General features: G+C 36.6%; 1 protein-coding gene across 1 annotated transcript in view; it reads left to right on the forward strand.

Moving 5' to 3' along the window:
- VPS39 (VPS39 subunit of HOPS complex) overlaps positions 1-12,553 on the forward strand; it is a 32,270-nt gene extending 19,717 nt beyond the window's left edge. The window contains exons 16-25 of the mRNA XM_026709643.2: positions 405-478; positions 1,516-1,614; positions 1,848-1,965; positions 2,261-2,389; positions 3,147-3,249; positions 3,979-4,024; positions 6,629-6,778; positions 7,265-7,399; positions 7,589-7,680; positions 10,614-12,553. Coding sequence (XP_026565428.1) covers positions 405-478; positions 1,516-1,614; positions 1,848-1,965; positions 2,261-2,389; positions 3,147-3,249; positions 3,979-4,024; positions 6,629-6,778; positions 7,265-7,399; positions 7,589-7,680; positions 10,614-10,689 — 1,022 coding nt within the window. The 3' untranslated portion in view covers positions 10,690-12,553. The remainder of the gene's footprint in view (positions 1-404; positions 479-1,515; positions 1,615-1,847; positions 1,966-2,260; positions 2,390-3,146; positions 3,250-3,978; positions 4,025-6,628; positions 6,779-7,264; positions 7,400-7,588; positions 7,681-10,613) is intronic.
- Positions 12,554-19,390: the final 6,837 nt, after the last annotated feature.

Consider the following 19,390-nt stretch of genomic DNA (forward strand, 5'->3'; position numbering starts at 1 on the left):
AGTTTGTATGTTCTGGGTTTTTTCAGTTGAGCAATGCCATCTCTCAGGGCCCTAGAAACTCACCTTCTCTATCATGCAAATATATTGGCAAAGAAAAGGCTTCAAGTTTCAAAGAGTCTTGATGAACTTGCTAATAGAGGAGGGCTGGATAGTTCCTTTCTCAATTTTCAAGATAACAGCTAAATTTTGATATTAAAACTAATGAAAGGAAGTACCTGTGAATCTTGCTTCCTTGATCGTTCTCTGCAGTTAAGAACTTTGATGGTGTCTGTGTATGTTCTCTCCCTCCCTCCCTCTTTAAACAAAGGTGTATTGAAAAAGATGTGTCTCGTCAGTTGCACCTTATCCTGTCATTGTGTTACCTTTGTAGTTCTTTAATTTGACGCCTTTGTTTTATATTGTAGGAACAGAGAACTTGAATTTAATATTTTCCTATTCGGCTTGGGTACTTCGGGATTTTCCTGAAGATGGATTAAAAGTAAGTACACTTGGATACATTTAAAAACAGAGAGGAGGAAGGGTTCTCTTCACTGACCTTTGGGATAGTAAAGCAAATAGTCTTAGACAGGTTGCTGCCAGTTTGACTAATATTCCTAAAGCTATTAAATAGGTTAAGAATTACTTTTAATTATTATGACTATATACTCCACATGGGGACTACTTTGAACAACAATAAGATAAATTATAAATTATATTGTAATCCATCCAAAAAGAATGAAGCATCTGTTTGGTAGGCAGTACAATTTCAACTATGTAGCATCTAATTGTCTGACCTCATTCAGAGCATTTGCAGAATTAGGCTCAGGTTTTAATAGAATATCCTGCTTTTCTATATATGACAGTAAGTTTGGATTACAATATTGACAATACAAAGAAACTAAAAACTATGTAAAAAGTCTCAAGACTTTTTTAAGTAGAAAGGTCGCTTGGAATTTGGGGACAAGATGGATTTTGCTTGAAACAAATGCTTTGTGTTCCAATATGCTAATTTCCCATTCCTTTTTATTAAAATTCTTTATTAAAGCAATTTGGGCAAAGAACTTGACAGAGCTAAAAACGTGATGGTGGGTATACTGTTACCTTCAGACTCTATATTAAGGCCCTAAGATAAATAAGCTTCATCAGCTCCATAATAGCAAATCATACGAAATACAACGAAAATGATGGATTGATTGGAAATATATTAATTAGTCTTTGAGAAGGAGAAATAGTTAATTGTAGATATTTGATCAGAGAGTATTATATATTTCTTTTATTTGTTACTACTTCAGCTTCTAGGAGCTCAAGGTGGCTTAAATAACATTCCCTCTTTCCTGTTTTTGCCTAACTCAATAGTCTTGTGAGGCAGGTGGAGTTGAAAGATGGTGACCACCCCAGAGTCACCCAATGAACTTTCAGGGTTAGGGAAAGCTAATGTAGCATCCCAATATACAGTGGTCTTGTTATTTGAACTTTAATAAAATCTGAGTAAGTAGGCAAATATCAGCTTTGGAAATTCAACCATTTGTTTGGCAGATATTTACAGAAGATCTTCCTGAGATAGAAGCCCTCCCACGAAAAAGAATTTTGAACTTCTTGTTAGAGAATTTTAAAAACCTCGCTATTCCTTACTTGGTAAGAACAAAAATCGTAATAATTTACTTTTAAAAATCTCATGCTTTATTTCTCATGCTGTCTAAATTATTTACAAAGAAGTAATTTTAACCATCATTTTAAAATTTAAAAATAGTTTCTAATAGTTAAATAAGGAGATACATAGTCATTTTAAATTCCCATGATCATATTTTGAAATATTACAAAATTCTAGCATTAACTGTTATATTCTGAATATGTACATATATTTCCAGGAGCATGTAATTGATATCTGGAACGAGTCTGGTTCAGAGTTTCACAATTGTCTGATTCAGCTCTACTGTGAGAAAGTGCAAGGCCTAATGAAGGAATATCTCACTTCTTTCCCTCCAGGTATTTTCACCTGTGATTTATACTATTATGCATAACCAGAAGCAAGAGTAGAGTTGGGATTGTTGCAGAGGGGAGCCCCAGTGATTCTGGAGTATATGGGTAGCACTGTTTGGTTGCTCACTTAAGTAAGAGAACATTTTTAGAAGACTTAAAGAAACATTACCCTTATATTGATCATTTACAGTCAAGAAAGAAAAAAAGCTTATGTGCATTTTTAGTAGAGTATTACAGAAAGCCAAACATAAAGAACAGCAGTAAGACATATTTAGTCACATATAAAATTCTTTTCTGACAGATGAAACACCAGTGCCAGCTGGAGAGGAAGAGGGGGAGCTTGGAGAGTACCGAAAAAAACTTCTTTCCTTTCTCGAGAGTTCCAGTTATTACAATGCTGAACAACTCATCAGTGACTTTCCCTTTGATGGTATGAAGTAGTCAGTCACCCATTCTGTGCAACATTTACAGTATTTCTAAGATTTTTTTTTAGTATTTAACTAAGAGGATTCCCACATATGTCTGTATCAGCCTGTTATTTAAGAGCTGTTCTATAACAGCTTTTATAGCTCTATAACAATTCTATAACATAGGCTTTAGTCTGCAGATTGACAATAAAAAAAACCCTGCAATCTTTGATTAAGAACCATATATGAAAAACGGCTCTATGGGGAATCACATTGGTGTACAATAGAATCTGTGTGTTGGAATTAACTTCTAAAATAGTTAAAAGCATAGAATTGTCTGGCTAGCTAGCTAGTTAGCTATCATTTATATTACATTCTTTAATCCTTGTTAGCCACCCAGAGTTAGATTTGTGAGATGGGCAGCAATATAAGTCTATTTAAATAAATATGGAAAATGCAACTAGACATGTCGGCAAAAATAATCAATAGTTTCTGATCTATGATTGTAATTAAAGATTTTGATTTAGTCAAGAGTCATTCCTGAACTTATATAAGCCTAGAAAAAGATAGGGTAGTTTTTAAAGATTTGAGGAGTAGTGCTTTGCAGAGTTTCTCTTTTGAGTGATTTGCATAGTCCCATAATTTAAACAGCAATGCATATTTTATTGCAACCTCCTCCATTGGTTCTTTCCTTCTTTCTTCTTCACCACTATACATATTCTTATAGACTGCTTTATAAATTTCATTGCCCACTGAGTGCTACTTTTCTCCTGCCCTCAGGTCTCCTAGAAGAACGTGCATTGCTCTTGGGACGGATGGGAAATCACGAGCAAGCTCTATTTATATATGTTCACATCCTGAAGGACACCAAGATAGCTGAAAAGTATGAGCATGCTTTGTAATCCTTGAAACTGATAACCATCAACTTATTGGCACCTCTTATTAGACCATTTGATTTTCAACTACATAGCTTCTCTGCTTTGTTGTTGTTGCAAAACTAAATTTAAAGGTTATGTAACCACAGTGCATAATAATAGTTTCAGTGTCACTATAATGAACAAGAATGTTTTGGTAATCTTTGCAGTTTACTCTAACAGTCTAGAAAGATTACAATTTGCATACAGTTTCAAAGAAGTATAGCTGGCCTATATGGTTTTGCTATCCATTTTTGTTGACACAGATTTGAAGGGGATTCCAAGCAAGAAAGAAATATAGGCAAATTCAAGTTAAAATCTTCAATTATTGTCCAAAATTTCTGAAGAGTCAGATTTTTTGACTCTTTAAAAAGAGTCAGTTGTGAGAAATATCTATAATATTTAAGAGATTTTGAACTTGTTTCTTTTGAAATCATGTTGGTACTTATAAGTAAATCTTCAGTAAAATGCACTCAGCAGAATTTATCAAATTGCTAACTTTATAAAATTAAATATTCTCCAATAACTCTTGTTTTCTCCAGAGTAATTAGACTTGTCCAGTGTTTTTGCCAAATGAGAAATCTGTTTGAATATCTTTGTCATTTGCTATCAACTGATTGATTAAAAATCAAAATATGTAGTTTATAATATGCTAAGTTTCTGTTCTGATTTTTCTCTGAATTTCTTGTTGTTTTCAGTTACTGTCATAAACACTATGACCGAAACAAAGATGGCAGTAAAGATGTGAGTAACTCCTTTTTCAACATCATAAAGTTAATGCCCTGTGTTTATTAAACACACTTGGACATTTACTACATAATTACATGCAGATAATAGATAAATGCTATTAAAAATAATAAATAGGTAGATGGGGATGTGGAGGAAGTAAGATTAAAATGAGAATGAATATTTAAACCATTGCCCTCCCTGTAGTACTAATTATAGTAGATCCAACTACTTTTCCATGATATATTTATCTATTGACATGTGATTTTGTCATAATAAATTTGCAGATTGAGACTGAACTCACATTTGAAAAACCATTATGCAATATTTAGATTAAAATAATGAAATAGAGGAATGCTTAATTTGGCAAATCAAAGAATATAATTTTGCATTGGATTAAAAAGTTGCTTAAATGCTATAAAGAATATAATAGTATATTGTTATTATTTGGTTAGCTGCTTTTTATATTGGTATTTAAGGTCTAGAAGCCAGTGTAGTTTATAAGATCAATGTTACATATCCCAAACTATCTCTGTAAGTTCCTGGCAACTGTGTTCCGCATTGACATTCTTCATAAGTAGTTCCATGTAGAATATTAGGCCAGAAGTCATTTTCTTCCTCAGTTCTGTTCTGGCAGAACTACCTTAGTCTACTGAATGAAACCATTGGTTTCATACACTTTAAGCTAAGAGTGCTTATGGCTATCTGGAACTAGTTAGCATCCATTTTACAGCCCACAAAGTGGAGGCTGAAAGTGTCAATCTTTTATTTTTCATCCTGGAGTAGTTTGGGATAGATATATTTATTTGTTTATTTTCAGAACTATTATCAGCCGTTCATGAGGATGGGTTACCTGCTATTACCTAAAATCATATTTTCACCCCATTCTCTGTAGCTCCACTTTTTTATACAATTATATAGAATTATAGCTACCATGTTTCTCACAAAAAAAGGCCAGGCCTTATTTTTTTTTTGACCCCCGAAAAAATGGCTAGGCTGTCTTTTCGGAGGTGACTTAATTCCCCCCCCCCTTGCATCCTCGGGCAGTGACAGCTTGGATGTTGACTTCAGCGTTGGTGTATCGAGAGACCTTCCGCCACTGTTGCTTTCCCTTCTTTCTATGCTGCCGCAGTGTTTAGAGCAACACCACGGCATTTGGCGCAGCCACGCGCGGCCAGCCAGGGCTCCTCCCTACAACCGGAGCCCAGCGGAGACATTCGGCTTCAGGTGCTCCTGTCGCCGCCTTCCCTTCGCCTTCAAAGGCAAAGCCAATTCTTTTAAAAATGATACCCTACTACCAGTACGACAAAGCCTCCCCTGCCCAAGAGGGCAGCCCAACCCCACGTGGGGAGGCGAATCTCTCGGGGCTGCAGCGCAGGATCGGCCCACTCTGAGAGAAGCGCCCAGCCACCATCCCTGCCTGGCATCGGGCAGAGCGCGAAGAGCTTTGCCTGGGGTACCCAGCACAGCTGACAGGCGGACCCTTCTGCCTGGCGGTGGAGCTCTCGCCAAGGCAGCGAGCATCTCCCCGCTGCCCTCCACTCATCCCGCCAGGGTTGCGCCAGAGCCGTGCGGGCTGGGCAGAGCCAGGAAAGCGAACCATGGGTGCGCGCCTGACTGCCAAGTGAAAGAGCCGGGCTGACCTGAGCTTGGCTTCCTTCCCAAGTCCCTCCAACCCGAACCCGAAGGGGCCACCGGGAGAGGCTGCCCGATGCAGTGATAGCGCCCACCCATCCATGGACAGGGAGGCAAGGCAACGGCCTGTGCCGCGTCCTCCGAGCTGAGCGCCTCTGCCCAATGCCCATGCCACTGCAGCATTTGGAGCTGCCGGCGCATTTGGAGATGCGTGGGGACGGGCTGAGCAAGGGGTGGAAAGGTCGGGTGGCTTCGGGCTCTCTCCGCCAGACCTGCAGGACAGGAAAGCAGCTCTGCCATTGCCTCGCCTCCCTGTCTGCGGACAGGTGGGCACTATCACTGCCTCGGGCAGCCTCTCCCGGGTTTCTCTTTGGGTTTCGGCTGGAGGGACTTGGGAAGGAAGCCAAGCTCGGGTTGGCCCGGCTCTTTCGCTTGGCAGGTGGGCGTGCATCTGCGGCTCGCTTTCCCAGCTCTGCCCAGCCCGCATGGCTCTGGCGCGGCCCTGGTGGGATGAGCAGAGGGCTCGGCGGGGAGGTACTTGCTGCCTTGGCGAGAGCTCCGCCGCCGGGCAGGAGGGTCTGCCTGTCAGCTGTGCTGGGCGCCCCAGGCGAAGCTCTAAACGCCACGGCAGCATGGGGAGAAGGGAAAGCAACGGTGGCGGAAGGTCTGATACGAAGTGCCCCACCAACGCCAAAGTCAACGCAGGCAACACTATATCTGGGTATGCAATAAAAGTACTTCCTAACGGCAAGCCCCCCCGCCATTCCCCCCATTTCGCATATTTAATATAGGCCTTAATTTGGGGGGAAGGGGCTTAATTTGATTTTATGCCTATAAAACATGCTGGGACTTCCTATTGGGGGAGGCTGTATTGTTGGAGAAACACGGTAGAATAAGTTTCCCTCTGTTGGAGAAAGACTTATTTACAGCAAGTTATTTTGGAGGGTATTTTTTGAAAAACACAATGGTTTGTTCTGTGTGAAACAGGTATACTTGTCTCTGCTCCGAATGTATCTTTCACCACCTAGTGTTCATTGCTTGGGACCAATCAAGATGGAACTCTTAGAGCCACAAGCCAATCTTCAAGCTGCATTGCAGGTTCTGGAACTTCATCACAGCAAATTGGACACTACTAAAGTAAGGTTTTCTTAATTTTGCTTTTTTAGATGGGAAGCATTTTAGATTGTAGTACCAGATAAAAAGAATGCTGTTCTAGTCAAAATGCTTACTCTCCACCTACTGTACAAGCACTCTCACAAGGAGAGTGAAGGAATTTATGGAAACATTGTAACATTCATTCTATTATCTCCAATTTATGGGCATATAAATTGTGACTGGAGATTTCTCCTATGTTCATGGACCTGCTTAGTATTAAAATTAAATAAAATGCAAGTATATTGTTAGAAAATTGGAACCATATTTTTATTTGTTTGTTTGTTCGTTGATTGGCACAGTCTTTAGAGCCCTCTGAGCTTGGTTATTTGCTTGCATATGTTTTATTACTCAACTAAATAACATAATCAAGTGTTGTTACCTAGTTGGGTAATTAAGCATCTGCGTGATTTTGGAAGAACTTCAATTGATGTAATTTCTTCTTCCGTTATCTTTTTATTGTATTTCTAGGCAATAAATCTCCTTCCAGCCAATACTCAAATTAGTGAGATCCGAATATTCTTGGAAAAAGTCCTTGAAGAAAATGCCCAAAAGAAGCGATTCAATCAGATACTTAAAAAGCTTCTCCATGCTGAATTCTTACGAGTATGTGTCAGATTTTTTTTCCTTATCAATGATATCAGAAAGAAAGTTAAAACATGGAACAGGATAACATGAGTGTTATTCCAGAGATCCCATATCCCCACACTAGTGAAAGGACCGTAATTGTTTTTTTTTCCTCAAATGATTTTGAAGGAATTATTCTTTTTTAAAATTATTCTTATTTTGCCAAAGGTGCAGGAAGAACGGATTTTACATCAGCAAGTGAAATGTATAATCACAGAAGAAAAAGTTTGTGGTGTGTGTAAAAAGAAGATTGGAAATAGGTATGTAAAATTACTATTAGGAAACTAGAAGAAATTGCTGCCCAATCTGTTTTTGCAGATTGTCCAGTTCTGACAGCATAGTCTTTCTTTGGTTGCTTTTACGGAAATTTCAGAGAATGCAGTGAGATTGCTTTCCTTATATATACACTGCTCCAAAAAATAAAGGGAACATTTAAACAACACAATGTAACTCCAAGTCAATCACACTTCTGTGAAATCAAACTGTCCACTTAGGTAGCAACACTGATTGACAATCAATTTCACATGCTGTTGTGCAAATGGAATAGACAACAGGTAGAAAGCCTAGGCAGTTAGCAAGATATCCCCCAATAAAGGAGTGGTTCTGCAGGTGGTGACCACAGACCACTTCTCAGTTCCTATGCTATCTGGCTGATGGTTTGGTCACTTTTGAATGCTGGTGGTGCTTTCACTCTAGTGGTAGCATGAGATGGAGTCTACAACCCACACAAGTGGCTCAGGTAGTGCAGCTCATCCAGGATGGCACATCAGTGCGAGCTGTGGCAAGAAGGTTTGCTGTGTCTGTCAATGTAGTGTCCAGAGCATGGAGGGGCTACCAGGAGACAGGCCAGTACATCAGGAGATGTGGAGGAGGCCGTAGGAGGGTAACACCCCAGCATCAGGACCACTACATCCGCCTTTGTGCAAGAAAGGACAGGAGGAGCACTGCCAGAGTCCTGCAAAATGACCTCCAGCGGGCCACAAATGTGCATGTGGCTGCTCAAACGGTCAGAAACAGACTCCATGAGGGTGGTATGATGGCCCGACGTCCACAGGTGGGGGTTGTGCTTACAGCCCAACACTGTGCAGGACGTTTGGCATTTGCCAGAGAACACCAAGAGTGGCAAATTCGCCACTGGAACCCTGTGCTCTTCACAGATGAAAGTAGGTTCACACTGAGCACATGTGACAGACGTGACAGGGTCTGGAGATGCCGTGGAGAACATTCTGCTGCCTGCAACATCCTCCAGCATGACCAGTTGGGTAATGGGTCAGTAATGGTGTGGGGTGGCATCTCTTTAGGGGGCCGCACAGTCCTTCATGTGCTCTCCAGAGGTAGCCTGACTGCCATTAGGTACCGAGATGAGATCCTCAGACCCCTTGTGAGACCATATGATGGGGCAGTTGGCCCTGGGTTCCTCCTAATGCACAACAATGCTAGACCTCATGTGGCTGGAGTGTGTCAGCAGTTCCTGCAAGACGAAAGCATTGATGCTATGGACTGGCCCGCCCATTCCCCAGACCTGAATCTAATTGAGCACATCTGGGACATCATGTCTCGCTCCATCCACCAATGCTACATTGCACCACAGACTGTCCAGGAGTTGGGGAATGCTTTAGTCTAGGTGTGGGAGGAGATCCCTCAGGAGACCATCTGCCACCTCATCAGGAGCATGCCCAGGCGTTGTAGGGAGGGCATACAGGCATGTGGAGGCCACACACACTACTGAGCCTCATTTTGACTTGTTTTAAGGACATTACATCAAAGTTGGATCAGCCTGCAGTGTTTTTTTCCGCTTTAATTTTGAGTGTAACTCCAAATCCAGACCTCCATGGGTTGCTAAATTTGATTTCCATTGATAATTTTTGTGTGATTTTGTTGTCAGCACATTCAACTATGTAATGAACAAAGTATTTAATAAGAATATTTCATTCAGATCTAGGATGTCTTATTTTTGTGTTCCCTTTATTTTTTTGAGCAGTGTAGTTTTGTAACTGATCTTGTAAAATGGCAGTCTTTCTTATTTGGAAGCGATACTGGATATAAGCCTTTTAAATTCAGTCATATACGAAAGATGTCAGTCAAGTGAAGGACTTTACATTAGATTTTATATCCTTTTTAAATGATGTTGATCCTTTAATTTTGAAATATATTTTATTGAAATGATTTTTTTGCAAGATGCTTGCAAATTTCTATTTCTTATTTTATATCAGAAACATGCTTCAAATATGTTCAAATTTACAGCCGAGTCATATATGATGCTCAGTCCAAGAAAATACGTGTAGCCTACTGGGTTAAAATGTTCTTGTATGAATCTGTTCATAAGCAGTACAGCTAGTTTACATTCTTTGTTTAGCCCCCACACGTTCTATGGTAAAAGCTAAAGGTTCCTTCAGATCAATCTAAACTTCTCGTAATTCCTAGACATGTTCAGATAGAAATTTTGGAGAAACACTACCGAGCTGGTTTGCTGGTGCTTTCTGGGGTGTTTTTTCAACTTCGCAGTCTAGCCTGTAGCACAGGATTCTCTGGTGGTCTTCCGTCAAAATATTAACAAACCTTGATTAGCTTTGGAGCCCAGATAGGATCAGCCAGATGCTGCAACCTGTTTAGGCCATTATTATATAACGTTCTTACTTTCAAAAAGGACTAGTTTCATCACCATATTCTTTATTATTAGATTGTTTATACATGATAGGGTTTTGCCTTCCTTCTATGTCTTGAACACAATTTTCATCTTATGCTCAGTTTTGTAATCTAATTGTCCACCCTTAAAAATCACTCTTATGTCCTTCCATATTATCTTATAGAGTCCTGCTTCACAACATTATAGAGTAGTTTCCTACTTTGTGCATAGTTTTATGAAGTTGGCAATATTTGTCTGGGATCCAATCTTTCTTCCAAATAGCTTTGTAATTAAAAAAGTAAAGCTGTTGTTATTTGCAACAAAAGAAGGAAAGCACTATTGTACATAAAGGGACAAAGAGACTGGAGTAAAGCATTGAACATTTTCAACAAAAAGAGATATTATTGCAGATATACCTTTGGAAAAGAATTGATTTATGGAAGAGGTATCTGTCATACATATGTAAAATTAGCAAGACAAATTAGTGTGCTTTATAAGGAGCACCAGAAATAATTAGCATAAAATACTATATTTAAACTGATACACTGTTTTCTATTCTGCTTATAGTGCCTTTGCCCGGTTTCCTAATGCAGTTGTTGTGCATTATTTCTGCTCCAAAGATGTTGGTTCAATGGATACCTGAAAGCATTGCCACGCATTACATGAACTAGGTGGCCATGATGTTCATATGGAAAGAGAAAGAACATTTGTTAAGCAGTTTGATTTCTCTAAAGAAACTTCTGAGGCATGTTGCTTGCAAACAGCTTGAGCCCTCCATTGCTTCACTGGATGATTTCTAATTTGTCCAGTGTGGACTGAACAACAACAAAAAAACAGGTTTAAACTATTGTTTGATACACTTAGCGTCAGGTTTACCTCATACTACTTCAGTTTGAGGAAGAATGCAAATTAAATATGTAATATGTTACACTCCAGATTTATAGGAATTCCTAGTAAAGAAAAACTGATGCTGAATATTAATGACAGGAGCAAATAGCATTTTGGGTACAAGTCATCATTCAGATCCAAGGTGAGAAAAATATCTTTTATTTTATCAGTGTTGTATTAAAATCTACTTTCATCAGCTATTTGGAGGCAGGTACTACCAAAAAGGCTGTACTTAGATTTTCTTTCCTTCTGATATTGGAAATAAGTAGGTACTGATAAGAAAACTTTGTATCTGAAGAGATTATCAGCAGTAATAGTTCCAAAGGAACTAATCTCATACAATATGATCAGAATTGGTATTTTTAGTTTAATTTTTTGAAAATAGAAATGGGCTTACTATTTGCACTGTGTTTTGTCACTAACATTATGAGCGTTATGAAAACGGCAACAGTTTTTGAAGGAAAATTAGCACTTGCACTTTTACAGAAAAGAGAAAAAAGTGGTCTTTTGAGATTTTTAAGAGGACATGTTTTCATATTGCTGGAACATCTGATCTTTGTTTAAAAACAACATTGTAATGAAATATTTAAGCCTTTTGTGCACTTCCTTCTTCTGGTAGAGCAGAGGCTTATTTAATGTTAGTATTTTGAGTTTCTTACACCTGTTCAAATTGGTGCTCTTTGGTTGCTTGATGTACCTAAGTCACTTTTTTATGTTGGAAGAAACTGCTTACTGTTACATACTGGAATTTAAATCTTTGTTGTAAAGGGGATAAGGATGTGAGTATTCACATAAAAATAAACCTGGGAGCTAAATGAGGAATTACTTCAACTTAGTTTGGTGTTGTTTTACTTTACTGTATTTTGTAAATTTGATAATGCAATTGAGGCACATGATCCATTTACTGAGCTGGCCTAAAATGTAAAGATGGCCCAAGAAAAGTTGGTTAAGGTTTTCTTTTTGTGTTTGAATTTCAGTTATAATATATGCTTGTTATAGTTAGAAATGAACAAGGAGAAATTTAGAACATAATACATTTCAAAAACAGCTTGGTATTTTGTAATTGTTTTCCTGATAACCTTTATTATATTTCCAGTGGAGTCTATTCCAGAGAGTATATCTCTTTCTTCAGTTAATTGCATATTGCTGCAGGTTTTATGATTCATTCATTTGTAAAATTAAGTACCATTTCAATGGGTGTATGTGTGGAACAAAGTAATTCTCTTCACATGGAAGAAATACAAAGCGATTGGATTTTGCTCATTTATATTCAAAAACCTTTATAAAGTAGGGCAGATAATTTTCCTCAGAGATTAAATGAAATATGTAACGGACAAAGGACAATTATTGCAAAACAAATTATGAGCTTTGCTGACTATTCTGAAACATTTTAAAATGTGTTTGCTCCCAAGAAAATAGGGAGCCCCTGAAGCTTCTGGTAAGTATTTAGCTTTTCCTTCACAGCAAAGTTTTTATGTGCCTTGGTTCAGCTTCCTGTATCGTTGGAGGAGATGCTGCTTGTGTTTTTATTGCCTGTTGGTAGCCTTGTATAAAAATATGTAACTCACCAATTGTACAGCAGGCTCCTTTAAAGCAATAAAATATAACATTTTGAGAAATTGGCACTGCCATCTTTTTTTCCCTGTATTTCCTTTTGAAATCAGTGGTGGGCATAAGTACTGTCCAAGAGTTTAGTGTGAAATAAGTATTGTGCTGATAGTGAAGTTCTAAAAAGTTCTGTTCAGGAATCTCTCCCTCCCTCCCTCTCTCTCTTGTCTCTTTTCAAATCTGAAACTGCTGTACAAGTTTATGAAGTTCAGTTTAACTTTATTTGCTTTCATTTATGAAGTTCAGTTTAAGTTTGCCTTCATTTATGAAGCTCAGTTTAACTTGTAAATAAAGTTTTGTTGCCTTTTGGGATGGTTTTTCACCTGCTCAGTCTAATTTATAGCCCTTTAGCATACTGAATATTGCTATACAATATATATTGTATATATTGTTATTGTAACCTTTAGCAAACTGAATATTGTTATACAGATAGACATACACAAAAGCTCTCCTTTCCAATTATTAACCAGACCTCATTCTGAACCCAGATAAGGGTAGCTATTTAGTTTGTATTATCTATATTTTTAAGCATGGTTTTATTATCTTTTTAAAAAGATGCTGTTGATCTTGAAAATAAATCCTTAAAGAAACATTCCCTTTATATTTCTAAACCATTTTATCATAATATAGAAGAGAGGAGGAAAATAGCATTCTAGACAGCCTATTGATCAAGTGTAGGGGTGTCAAACTCGCGGCCCACGGGCCAGATGCGTCACATGCTGGCCACGCCCCCACCCAGTTTAGCAAAGGGGGGGAAAGTCCCGATATGTCACGTGATGCTGCCATGACGACATGAGTTTAACATCCCTGATCTAGTGGATTTGATAATTCACAGGGAAATGGGCTGAGTTCTTCAGGAAAAATACTATGATTTCTGTTTTCACGTTCAGAGCATTTAATGTGCATAAATATAATAAATACATCATTTCTCACTGTACTGACATTGTGTTCTATATATAATATTTAAAAAATGAAAACCAGGCTCTGTTTTTAGAGACTGAACATATGTAGAAAGTAAAATCAATGAGCCACTCTGAAACTGCTAGGATATACATATTGGACTCGGTCTATTCACACCCTGTAATAAAGTGAGCAAGTGGGAGCTTTTCTTCACTTGAAAAATGAGATCTCATTTTATTAATCATTTTGCTTTAGGATCACTTTATTTTCTTTCAGGTTTGCCCCCCTTCCCTTTGGAATATGAGAAGCATCTCAGTTTCTATTTACAATTGTATTTAAAAAAACACCAGCTGATTTATGTTTTCCAATCACTTGCCTAAACTGACAAGTCTTCAGATTATGATGATTCATTTAGTAACCATTTGAAGTTATGATTGTATTGAAATAGGTGACTTAAGACTAGTCCCCTTCAATGGGAATGCATGTGGGCAAAGGATTTAAAATTTACATTAAATTATAATTTAAAAGAATGTTTTTGTAAAATGATTAATCATTGTTATTTAACACCTGATAAATTATCAAAGATGTATGCTAAAAATGTAAAAGGAATTTTCTACCATCTTTGGTGAATTTGTGACAAAGCAAAGAAACGGGAAAGATTCATATTTTAATACAGAAGATTCTTAAAATGAATATACAAATAAAAGCAGAGACTTTTCCTCTAGACTTAATGGACAAAGAACTTGAAAAAAAATGGCACTTTGTTGTTACACATGTGGATAACAGTAAGAATGCTTTATGTTTAAAAATGGAAAGGTACATTATTTTCCATAGTGGAAAAGTAGTTGGAAAAACTGCCAGAACTAGTAAAGATGACCAAATTAACATTTTTAATCAAAGAAAAAAATAAATCTAACTTTTGTTTCCATTTGGAAACCGCTTCTGAATTTTGTGCTTGCAATAGAAAAAAATGAAACTGACTTTGGGATTTTCTGATTAAACAAGGTTTTCTTGTTATAGCAATGTCTAGTATATACTGAATATGAAAATTAAAAAGTTGAAGCTAAGATGTTGTTATGATAACCATTTTGCTGTAGTGAAGAGTTGGAAGTTACTGCTTCCTTCCTCCCCGCAGCTTACATTTCTCTTTCCCCTTTTATCCTTTTCCATTTTCTCACTATTTTCATTTTCATTTGTATTTTATACTGAGATACATTTAATAAAATATTTTTTAAAAGACTGGTCTTCCCACTTATGACCATCACAGCCTCCCTGCAGTCACATGACCAAAATTTAAATCAATTCTTGATGTACACCAATATCCAAAGTAGACACACTGTAATTGTTATGTGACAATAACATCTGTTAGTGGTTCAGCTGTTCCAGTTTTTTTCTGTTTAGTGGAGAAATAGATGCTTAGAAAGTAGCTTCAGAATAAACAACTTCTTTGCAATTAATGCTCTTGCTGAAACTATTGCACAGTCAAGACTGACTACTGAGTGACTATATATATACCAAAATAACTTGGTGGTTTCAGAAGCCATAGACACCAGTCAAGAGTATCAAAACAATTTTTTTCTTTGATTTCCTTGTTATGCTTATAAATGACCTTTTTTCTCCCAATCTAACAGGTGGTTGAAAACCAAAGTATGCTGTGCACTATATAGTAATATAATTTTGTAGTTTACAGAAGCAATGTTAATAAGTTCACATCACACACTATTAGATTCATATATCACGCTGTGCCAGGGTTTGATTGTTGTGATTTAGCTTTGATTACCTTGTGTGAACTTGGCCATTGTAATTTAAATAATGCTTTATAATTTACTGAATTATGGTAACCCAGCCAATTGTATTTTGTTCAATAAACTAGTTAACAAATTACAATTTAATATGGTATGTGAATCCAGGCACTATTGACTTACCTGATCTCTAAAATTAATTGTGCCTGTTATTTAAATATACTGGTGAAATATAGAGTACCTCAAATATCTGGTGAGTTATAAGCAACATTTCACTATTTAAATGTAATTTATAATTATTGAGGTAGTGATTGCTTAAGGCAAATGTTAATTTTAAGTATAACAGAAATAAGCCAATATAAGTATAAATCATTCAATATAATTGTTAAAATTTTCTTCTTCAAGATGTATTGACTAACTTGGAAAGTCCATTTTGTAATGCATTTGTTATAACTTCAAACTTTATCTAATGTTTAGCAATGCCATCCCTGAATTTCTCCAATTATGTCATTGCTCCCTATAAGATGGGGATTCATCTTATTGCACTGACATGGTGCAAGTATTAATATGTACTTCTGTTTTTTTGTCACATGGGAAATTCTTGAGTGAGGTAACAGTATTGTCTTTTGTATTACTTTGTATTTGCATTACTTTGCATAGATTTTAGTTCTGAAATTATATGACGGCCTCAATGGCAAATATTTTTATGGATAAGGGACATAAGTAATGTTCTTACTTGGTTTAACGAGGTGCAAAGAATGAAAGTCAGGATTCAAAACAAATATATTGAACAGTTTGATACGGAAAGTAGAGAACAGTTTGTGTACAAAAACAGTACTGTCTCTGTAGGACTTGTATACTGCACGAGTCAAAAAGAGGGCTGTGAAAATATTTACAGACCCCTCACAACCTGGACATAAATTTTTTCAACTCCTTCCCTCAAAATGATGCTATAGAGCACTGCACGCCAGAACAACTAGATACAACAACAGTTTTTTTCAGAAAGCCATCACTCTGCTAAACAAATAATTCCCTCAACACTGTTGAACCATTTACAAAGTCTGAACTACTATTACTGTTAATCTTCTGATCACTTCTTATCACCCATCTCCTCCCACTTGACTGTATGACTGTAACTTTGTCGCTTGTATACTTACGATTTATAATGACTGTTTCCTAGTATGATTTGATTGCTTATTGTACCCTATGATTATCATTAAGTGTCGTATCTTATGATTCTCAACTCTTGACGAATGTATCTTTTCTTTTATGTATACTGAGAGTATTTACACCAAGACAAATTCCTTGTGTGTCTCTATTCTATTCTATTCTATTCTATTCTATTCTATTCTATTCTATTCTATTCTATTCTATTCTATTCTATTCTAGCTTTATCAGCTTCCCCGTTGCATTTGTGAGGAAAAGACACACTCTTCATATTACCATAATAATGTAAAAATGTATATACTTAAAAAAAATTAAAGAAACCCTTTGCAGTCTCTAGATTTGTATACAAAATTATTATTTTTTATGTAAGCAGCAATTATTGCTGTTATTTAAAAAATACAGTTTGCTCCCCTCCCTTTTTCTGGAACCAAGCCACTAGAGTCACTTTGGATAGTAAAATGGCTGGCATATAAATGAAATGAATAAATAAATAAATGAAACCCTGATTAATCTTATTTTTGATGTTTGGATTTTGTTGAATAAATCACTACCCTAACATTTTATTTTGCACAATATGTATTTTATATTTTATAGATGTGCTTTATATTGCTATTGCTAGTTTGGAATTTTGCTTAACTACAGGTTTTAAAAATGTTTTGTAAGCCATTCTGAAGAAAAAAAATAAAATAATATTTTTGAAGCAAAGAAAAAAATCAAGATTAAAAAATATTCCAGATCCAGAATAAAAAGGCACTAAATATGTATAATTTATTAGAATGTTTCTATTTTTTTTCTATTTGATGACCACAGATCAGTTAAAGTTTCTGGGGAAAATCTTCATCTATAATTAGGTTTTGCTTTGTTTTAATAGAAAAAAAATGTTTCATCTGATATTCAGAACATTTCAGGCTGTGAAGGCTTATATTGGCATTTGGGACCCAATTTACATTTTTGTAAGATCGGTGTTAACATATTCCAAGCTATCTATGAAGTTATCAACGCTCCATGAGCAGATCTGTTAGCATTGCTGGTCATTTTTCTCAATTCTAATTTGGCATGATTCCTTTATCTCAATTTACTGCATAAAACAATCAGGTTCTTGTACTTTAACCTAGTGATGCCATTGGCTCTCTTGTGTTTGATAATGGAAGATAGCAAATCTGATTTTGGAATAAAAATATTACTTGACCTATTTCCAGGCAGCTTTGTTGAGATCTACTACATAGGTGGTAACATTGTTTTTAGTCAAGGTAGTTAAAAATAAAAATTGAAACTTGATGAAAAGTACAGAGAACACATTGAAATAGGCAATTTACCAGGTTTGAGTGGTTGAGAAAAGTTCTCTTAAACATTATTATGCCAAATCACTTGTTGCCACTACCATGACCTTTTTAAATCTTTCTTAACCTCAGCAATTTTTAAGACCATGGACTTGAACTCTCAGAATTCCCCAGCCAGCCATGCTCTAGTTATGCTTCTTTAGGAGGAATGCAATGGCTTCAGAACAGGTTGAACTCCATTCCGGAGGTCCACTTACAGCATCTCCATTCTTTTGGATTTAATTCATCTGGCTCACCTTTATACAGCTTGAGTTGAAACACCAGCTGAAAGAATTGCTCCCTCCTGAGCTCTATGGCTAGGAATACTATATATGAGAAGATATATGACCTGAATCCTTGATATTGAATGGTATCCAGTTACTAAATCTTTTCCGGAGAACTTTCAGAGGAATTGCTTATCAATATCACTGGAGGAAGTGCATTAAAAAAGATAGCTTTGAAAATGACTCACTCACCGTGTATAATATCCAGTTTCACAAGAATAATGTAAAGCTCTATGTGTCATTTCACATTTCCCTGGAAAATCAAGACAGTGAGTTCACTAAAGAAGTTATTACCAATCCCATTCCTTTTATGAATGGCTGACTGAATCCAATGGTTTTGGGTTTTAAATAGGGACCTCACATTCAGTTCCCAAGATCTTAAGTTAGATATTAGCTATTTATAAGCTGATTAAGAAATTGTTGGGCCCAGGAAGCCTAATAATAACATAGATTCTCTGCATTACCTCAAGAGCATATTCAAACTTTTTAATTTACTTTTTGGGCAATATTCTTGGAACCCATACAGAGGTGACTCTGTTTGGTTTCAATTCAATTTGGATTAAAAACACATTCTCAAGGATTTGCTATCTGCCAAATATGGTTTTTAATTTCCTGTGGAATAATTCAGAGCTTAGATCTTTTCCCTGTATTATTTAATATCTTTTTGAAATCACTAAGAAAGGTTCTCTATTGGCTTGGGGTGAGGTACCGTAATAACATCAGAATCTGATGATATTCAATTACACATTATCATTATGCTGGGTTGAAGATTCTTTGGGGACTGAATTGATAAGAGATTGTATAGCAAGAAACAAACTCATCTGAGGTCTGAGCAAGATGGCTCATCCATAAATATTTTGGCACTCCAGAAATTTCATATCTGGTCTTTATTTAAGAAAAGGTGACACTCCCCCAGAAACGGCATGTTTGGATCACTATTTATTTCAATTCTCAAATCCTTGCTACCAAATCTTCAAGATTCCAATTTGGATTATAACAACATATGAAAAATACAATAAAAATGTATGCAATAAATAAAAAAATCACAGCACAATACCCATCAGAACAATCAATAATACAGTATAATAGCTAATGTATCTTAAATAAGGTCTAAGTTATGGTAGCCAATAAATACTCTCACAGGAAACTAATCCTTAAAAACCTTAGCCCAGGTTTTTAAGGACTAGGTCATCACAGAGGGACCAGTATCATTTCTAGAAGGAAGTGAGTTTATAAAATAAATACCATCACTGAAAAGTATCAACCATCCCAACTGTCAGCCATTCCTCTCTTCAAAAAATGGGATACCACGAGCAGCTTTCCTTGGGAGGACTTTCTTGGATCAGTTAAATCCTGTTATAATCTGGACTTTATAAATAAAAACTACTTTGACTGCTTTTTAGGAACTTTAGTGAAAGCCAATGCAGGTCCTACAA

Source organism: Pseudonaja textilis, chromosome 1 (assembly GCF_049901715.1).
Source record: "Pseudonaja textilis isolate UNSWEBS1 chromosome 1, rPseTex1.2, whole genome shotgun sequence".
Lineage (NCBI taxonomy): Eukaryota > Metazoa > Chordata > Lepidosauria > Squamata > Elapidae > Pseudonaja > Pseudonaja textilis.